The sequence below is a fragment of the Cuculus canorus genome, chromosome 25, assembly GCF_017976375.1.
Source record: "Cuculus canorus isolate bCucCan1 chromosome 25, bCucCan1.pri, whole genome shotgun sequence".
In the NCBI taxonomy this organism is placed as follows: Eukaryota; Metazoa; Chordata; class Aves; order Cuculiformes; family Cuculidae; genus Cuculus; species Cuculus canorus.
Genome location: NC_071425.1, coordinates 7,304,161 through 7,311,462, shown reverse-complemented (window position 1 = coordinate 7,311,462; position 7,302 = coordinate 7,304,161). Strand labels below are relative to the sequence as shown.

At 47.1% G+C, this 7,302-nt stretch overlaps 1 protein-coding gene across 1 annotated transcript; it reads right to left on the bottom strand.

The window, feature by feature from the left end:
* Positions 1 to 4,312: 4,312 nt before the first annotated feature.
* Positions 4,313 to 5,251, bottom strand: LOC104064918 (olfactory receptor 10AG1-like). The gene has a single exon (XM_054088681.1). The coding sequence runs from the start codon at positions 5,249 to 5,251 to the stop codon at positions 4,313 to 4,315; it is 939 nt and encodes a 312-aa protein (XP_053944656.1).
* Positions 5,252 to 7,302: the final 2,051 nt, after the last annotated feature.

The following is a 7,302-nucleotide window of genomic DNA, read 5'->3' as shown; positions in this document are numbered from 1 at the left end:
GGGGCAGCAAAGAGACAGGTTGACCCATCGGGACTGCAATACCGCGGTTTGGTCACACGGTGGCAGCAGAGAGTCGGGTTTGCCGATTGGGGCTGTAGTGGCGATTTTTGGTCAGCAGGGGGGGTAGCAGAGATCTGTGTTGTTCGACTCGGGCTGCAGAACCCGGAGGGAGCGAAGAGCTGCGTTAATGAGAGGAAGGGGCCGTCGGCCCCAGAAGAGGGCGCTTTCCTCCTGCGCCTGCGTTTCCTTCTCTGTTTTTCCAATTCCCCCCATCCTGGGCTGTGACCCACCCAAATAAAAATGAGAAGAGAATCTCCTTCAGATTATTTGCAAATTATTTTCACTCATGCCCCTTAACAGAAACCCCAAGGAAAGTCAGGACTCGCAAGACGGAAAGCAGCATCGCTGGACTAAGCTTTATAACTAACCAGAGAGAATCCAATAAATTTTAATATTTATTCTGGACATGATTAACAGTTATTTAAACCAAAGCTAAAAAAAAAGAAAAAACAAACCTACCAAAATAGGCTGGGTCTATAATGAGTTATACTATGAGTGCAATGAGGTTTGCAGATGAAGGACAGCTTATTGTTGTCTAAACAGACACAATCACAAGTTTCTTCAGGGCATTCTTGATTTCCTTGTTCCTCATGCTGTAGATGAGGGGGTTCATAGCAGCTTAAAGAACTGCCGTCACCAGATTGACAATCCTTGACAACGTGGAGAGAGGCTTCAGATATGCAAATAGCCCAGAGCTGATAAGCAGGGAGACCACAGCCAGGTGAGGTTGGCTTGTGGAAAAGGCTTTGTGCTGTCCCTGCTCAGAGGGGATCCTCAGCACTGCCCTGAACATCTACACATAGGACACCACAATGAAAACAGAACAGCTGAAAGCTAAACAGACACTGACAACAACAAGACAAAACTTTCTTAATTAGGAGTTTGGGCAGGAGAGCTTGAGAATCTGGGGAATTTCACAGAAGAACTGGTCCACAGCATTGCCCTGGCAGAGGGGCAGGGAAAATGTATTGGCTGTGTGCAGCAGAGAATAGAGAAATGCACTGCCCCAGGCAGCTGCTGCCATGTGGACACAAGCTCTGCCGCACAGGAGGGTCCTTTAATACAGGGGGTTGCAGATAGTGACATAGTGGTTGTGGGCCGTAATTGTGAGAATACTCATTGGAGATGAAGAAGAGAGAAAAAAACTGTGTAGCACATTCTGGAAATGACCTCTGAGATCATCAAGTCCATCCATACCTATCTGCCACTAAACCATAGCGATGTAACACCTAGTAGAGTGTGGGACTTGCCTGCTGTCTCTGGTGTAACAACACGCTGCCAGGGTTGTCCTGCAGCCAAGGGATCTGTGCAGCACAGCACAGGTCTGAAAGCCACACGGTATGTGCAGTACAGCACTGACTGCTCGATGTACAATGGCCTTCTGGTCAGGATCAGAGCTCAGATCTCCCTGTGAGAAGCCTGTGCTCCACTGAGCACTCTATTAAATTAATACGGATTAAATGAGATGTGGTGGGACAGAGCGCTGAGCAGTGGTGCTGCAGTGGAGACATACAGGCTCTGCCCCGGGAGCAGCAGGGAAGATGAGGAGAATATCCCCTATATGAAAGGAAGACCTGTATTTATAGAGGTCATAGAATCATAGAATAGTTTGGTTTGGAAGGGACCTTAAAGATCATCTACTTCCAACACCCCTGCCATGGGCAGGGACATCCCACTAGATCAGGCTGCACAAGGCTGCATCCAGCCTGGCCTTGAACACCTCCAGGGATGTGGCATCCACAACATTCCCTGACAATCTGTTCCAGTGTCTTACCACTCTCATGGTGAAGAAATTCTTCCTAAGCTCTAGTCTGAATCTGCCCCTCTCCAGTTTATACCTGTTCCCTCTCATCCTATCCCCACAAGCCTTCATGAATAGTCCCTCTCCAGCTTTCCTGTAGCCCCTTTCAGGTACTGGAAGGTCACTATAAGATCACCTCTGAGCCTTCCTGTCTTCAGGCTGAACAACCCCAATTTTCTCATCCTGTCCTCGTAGGGAAGGTGCTCCAGCTCTCACCTGGACCTGATTCTGGCCAAGGAAAAGCTGATGCGACAGTCAGTGTCAGCCTTGGCTGCCCTGACCATGAATCAGTGGGGTATCAGGTGCCAAAGGGCCAGCAGCAGAGTACAGACCTCGGAATCCAGAGGAGAAGATTGTGATGTACTCAGGGAGCTGATACAGGTGATGCCATGGGCAGGGGGTTCTAAGAGGTGAAGAAAGATAGGAAATCTGATAGGCCTTATGGAACAGCCTCCTCCAGGCATGAGAATGATCTCTCCAAGAACCCTTGAAAAGAAACAACCATCTCAGGAGCTGGTCTTAACTGATTGTGAAAAATGAGTCACACTCAGCCTGGAGGCCTGGAACAAGGGGACACTGCTGACATTTCCATCTTGACTACATGCCTCAGCCTGGGAGATGGGCAGTCCCTCTGCTGGTGGTGGCTGTGTGTCCCCATATGTATGGGTGTAGGTGGTGCAGAATCAATTTGAAGACATTCCTGTCACCCAAATATACTGAGATTAATGCATATTTGGCTGTTCGAAATCAAGTGCTTTATTCACTTGATCTCTTTGCTTTGACATCATCTCAGTTTCACAGCACTCCTGAAATCTCTCTAATTAACCACATAAGAACTGAAGAACAAAGGAAAATTTTGCGCAGACTTGGGTGTTTTGCCTGTGAATGAGCCCTCTGGTGCCAAGTTCCCAAACTACAGATCCTTAAATACTGACCAATTCTCTAGAGAATTCAAATTCAGAAGCAAGCCTTCAGGTTTCTCAGGTGTCAGCAGGCCCTGATGAAATCTGTCACTGAAGAGACTGTGTATAGAATGAGCAGAGAAGGTTCCTCTGTTTGGGGGGCTGGTGAAGCAGGAAGTCAGAGACTTTTGGTATAAGAGGAAATTTAAATGTGAAAGTCACTGCGAAAGACCTTGATGGGCTTCACCAAGCAGGACGGCCAAGCCCTGAAAACCCCCTCCCCATCCTCCCACGGTGCCTTGCAGAGAGGATTCCCTTCCCTCTTGGGGAGCTCTGGGATCTTTGTGGGGGTGATGTCATGTGGGAGGCTGTTAGGAGAAAGAAGCTATACCTGAGAGAACAAGGGTCTCAGTTCTGTTCTGGTAGAAGCCCCACCAAATCCCATGGCCATCCCCACCCTGGCTACACTGTCCTGTCTCTGTCCCTGCTTCCTTGCTTCCATCACCAAGCTGTGGTTTTCTGCAGATTTGCCAATGCCTGTGAGCTTCCTCACAACCCGTTTCCATTTCCTTGCTAATGCTCATGCAGGTTTTCAAGCCCCAGATATGTTTGAATCCTCTCTATTGCTCCATATCCCAGCACTGAACTGCACACCCACCTCCTTGTACTGCTGCTTCAAATTACAAATGCGACTGGTTTCACTTCAGCATGACAGCTCCTGATATGTTAATCTTCTTCCTCAAGGGCGTCTGCTAGGGTGCCTCTGTGTTTATAACAAAAAGAGCATGCCATGGGGTGAATGCATGCCTTCCAGCTCTGAGCATGCCATGGGGTGAATACCTCCAGCTCTCAGAATGTGGTGCAGTGAAGGTCTCCAGCTCCCATAATGCTTTATCCATTAAACTATCTCTATCTCAACCCACGAGTTTTCTCACTTTTACCCTTCCAAATTTCTCCCCCATCCCACCAGCAGGGAGGGAGCACATGGCTGAGTAGTGCTCAGTTGCCAGCTGATGTTAAACCATAACAAAGGAAAACTCCACAGGTCTCAGGACCCTGTTCCAGTACTGGACTGTCCTCCTGCTGGGTTTTTATTTGTTCTGTCAAATTAGTCAAGCATTACACAACTTGGTGCAATACATTATAGCAGGGGAAGGTGACCTACATGTCTTTTAACTTGGACCCTGTAGATAGTTCGTGGGGTCGAGCAAGAGATTTCCCAAACCTGAGGGGAGCCTTCTCTTCATCAGCTGTGTCAGTCTCTGGGCCACATTGACTGCTGATTTCATTTGCCTGGTTCCCTCTAACGTTGCGTTCGTCAGACGCAGCTCTTTGCACTAAGCTGTTTCCAGGTACTGAAGATGCTCTAGGGTACAAAGATATGGTGGGGAATGACAGAACAGGAAGGCCTTAGGACACTTTTCCCCTTCTTCAGGAGGATGAAAACTAGGCTGGACGTGTGGTTTTGTTTCAGCAAATATGGGGTAACTTTGTTCAGGCAACAATGGACCCCAGTGGGACTTTTAGATATTTTACATACTCTGTAGTCTCACTTTGTCCACAGGAGCCTCTTCAAGGCAATTCTCACTTCTGTATTCCTCAGGCTGTAGATGACAGGGTTAAACACAGGGGTCACAACTGTGTAAAACAGGGCAAGGTATTTGTCAGTGTCTACAGAATCCCTTGACCGTTGCTTTAAGTAGGCAACAATGGCTGAGCCATAGAAGAGCGTCACCACCACGATGTGTGAAGAGCAGGTGGAAAAGGCTTTGTGTCGGCCCAGAACTGAAGGAATTTTCAGAATTGCTCTGATAATTTTAATGTAAGAAATTACTATGAAGGAGAAGGGCAAGATTACAAATGCCAGGATGATGGTGTACAGCATTACATGGTTCCAGAAAGTGTCTGCACAGCTGAGTTCCAGCAGTGGGGGGACATCACAGAAAAAGTGATGAATGTCATGGGATGCACAGAAGGGCAAAGTGAACACCTGGTAGGTCTGTCCTACTTGCACTGGCACCACCACCATCCACGAGCCCACCATCAGTCTGGTGCAGAGTCCCCTGCTCATGAGAAGGCTGTAGTGCAGAGGGGCACAGATTGCTGTGTAGCGGTCATAGGCCATGGCAGCCAGGAGAAGGCATTCGATGCTGCCGAACAGAACCAGGAAATAGAGCTGGGCTGCACAGCCGAGGAAGGAGATCCTACCATCTTTCATCAGGAAACCCACCAACATTTTTGGCAGAGTGACTGATGTGTAGCAGATCTCCAGGAAGGACAAGTTCCGCAGGAAGAAATACATGGGGCTGTGGAGGTTTGAATCCACCACTGTGATGAGTGCAATCAGGCTGTTCCCTGTGAGGACTGCAAGATAAATGACCAGGAACACTGTGAAGCACATGCCCTGCAAGCTGGAATGGTCAGAGAATCCCAGAAGAACGAATCCAGATCCAACGGTGTGATTTTCTAAGCCTTTTCTTTGTGGCATTTTCCCTACACAGTGCAATCCAAACAACAGGCTCTTAGTGGATGCTCGTGTCCTGTCCACCATCACACATGCTTCAAGCCTAGGGAAAGATGAAAAATCTCAACACGTGTGATTGCAGGATTAGGTGAGCTTGACCAGAATCTGCATAAATATTTGGAACTCTAACATTGGTTCCTTGCTGTGGGGATGTTTATAAAGAGAAGAAAGAACAGAATCCTTGCACCTGAATGACTGGGGTTTGTCATATAGATATAAGGAACTTGACTTTGTTTTTCAGACATGTTATTCAATAGGGTATCTGCTGATAGATGAGAAAAAAGGAAGAAAAAGGGTAAATACTAAACTCCTTTAAGAACAGTCTTACCTATGTTCCTGGACCAGATTTTGTAAGAGCTGCATCTAATGAAAGAATAGTTACAAGAAATAGGGTGAAAGGGACACAGGAGATGAAAAAGGGGAAGACAAAGCAAGGCAAGTCTGGGCAAGGAAAGGCAATCAAAACAAAGCAAAGGAAGGCCTGATCTGGTTCTCAGGCTTTAGTGAGAGAGATTTATCCCAGCTCTCCTCACATATAAGTGCTCATCTACTCATGCTGTGCCCACACACAAAGATCTGGGAGAAAATCTTAGATCTGAAATTTTACATTTTGAGGGTTGAGTCCCATGAGAAAGAAGTAAAAGAGGCTTCTAATCTGCCAATGGATCCAGTGGCACTGATGCATCTATGGGACATTTTAACCAGGCAGATAAGCAGCAGTTCATGCAGAAATCACAAGTTTTCAGGGTGCTAAAAGACATCAACATGCAAGCAATCAAACTGCTTAATGCATATTTCAGTCCTAGAGAAAGCAAAGTGATTAAAAGCGAGTGATCTCCCCACAATACCCAATTTTCCTGAACAGGTCGGGGTTTGAGAGCTTCTCAGTAATTGAGTATTCATAAACTTCCTACTCTGTCCCCATAACTTCTGACAGTTTAACAATCCAGCCGACAGCTCCTTCACTCGGTTCCCAACCCTGAAATGCTTCCCAGTCCCCTGAAAGCTCTGGCAGAAGCAGAGCAATGCTTTTGCTGCCCGGGGAACCAAGCCTTCCCTTTGCAGTCCCCACCTTCCCAGAGCATAAAGGCTTCTTGCTGGCACAACCGAAGGATGTGAGTTACAAGCAAGCAGCACTGCAGAAGCAGGTTGTTTCTTATGAAGAAGAGACTCAGCTGAAAGATATTTAAGAATCTCCATTTAATGTGGAGAAGGAATATCCTCCTTCAGGCAGAGGACCGGGGATGCTGGCTGTGTCTCTCTATCTGTCTCTGACTCACTTTGAGAAGTCTTAAACACTGATGTGTTAGTGGTGAGAGCAGCAGATCAGAAAACAAGTAATGAAAGCATTCAGATTAGCCAGGTCAGAAACACAGGGCAGTTTTCTCAAGAGAAAAATATGAACTCACAAAATCATGGTCCTGATGGTCTGATTCCTTTTCCAAGATATTCCTGCCTTTTTCCTGTGAGTTTTATTGATCTCATAGAGGTGCCATTCAAAATCTCCAAGGTAACAGTAAGATATATGTGAGGGGAGAATAACCAGGGTTGGTTTATAATCTACCTCCTCCTTCATATAAATGTGCAGAGAAATGAAATACTTTTATTTCCTGAAAATAACAACCCAGAGATACTCACATTTCTTTAAGTAAGGCTTTAGCTCAAAGCAACCACTTCCATGCAGAGTATCCGCATTCCAGCATTTCCTGCTTGCTTCAAAATGCCCTCAAACACCCAGCCTATTCTTTTCTCCTCTCAGATGTCTCAGTGCTTCACAAGCTCACAGGCAGAGCACAGTTCAGGCCAGTTTTGCTCATGGGAAACTGCCAGAGTGCTGCTTACCTGATGACTATCTCGTGGGTAGCGTTTCTCAGAGCTGAAGGAAGCCTGGTCCAGTGAGCCCAGCTGAGCTGGAAAGGCACCGGCAGCTGCTTCTGGCAGTGTCGGTGCTGTGACTCTAGTCCAGCAATTCAGAGCATGCCAAAAGGGATCTCCCATTGCCAGGGAAGTGGCAG

Excerpts from the sequence above, each read along its gene's own strand:
- LOC104064918 (XM_054088681.1), bottom strand. The coding sequence starts at position 5,251 with ATGCCACAAAGAAAAGGCTTAGAAAATCACACCGTTGGATCTGGATTC.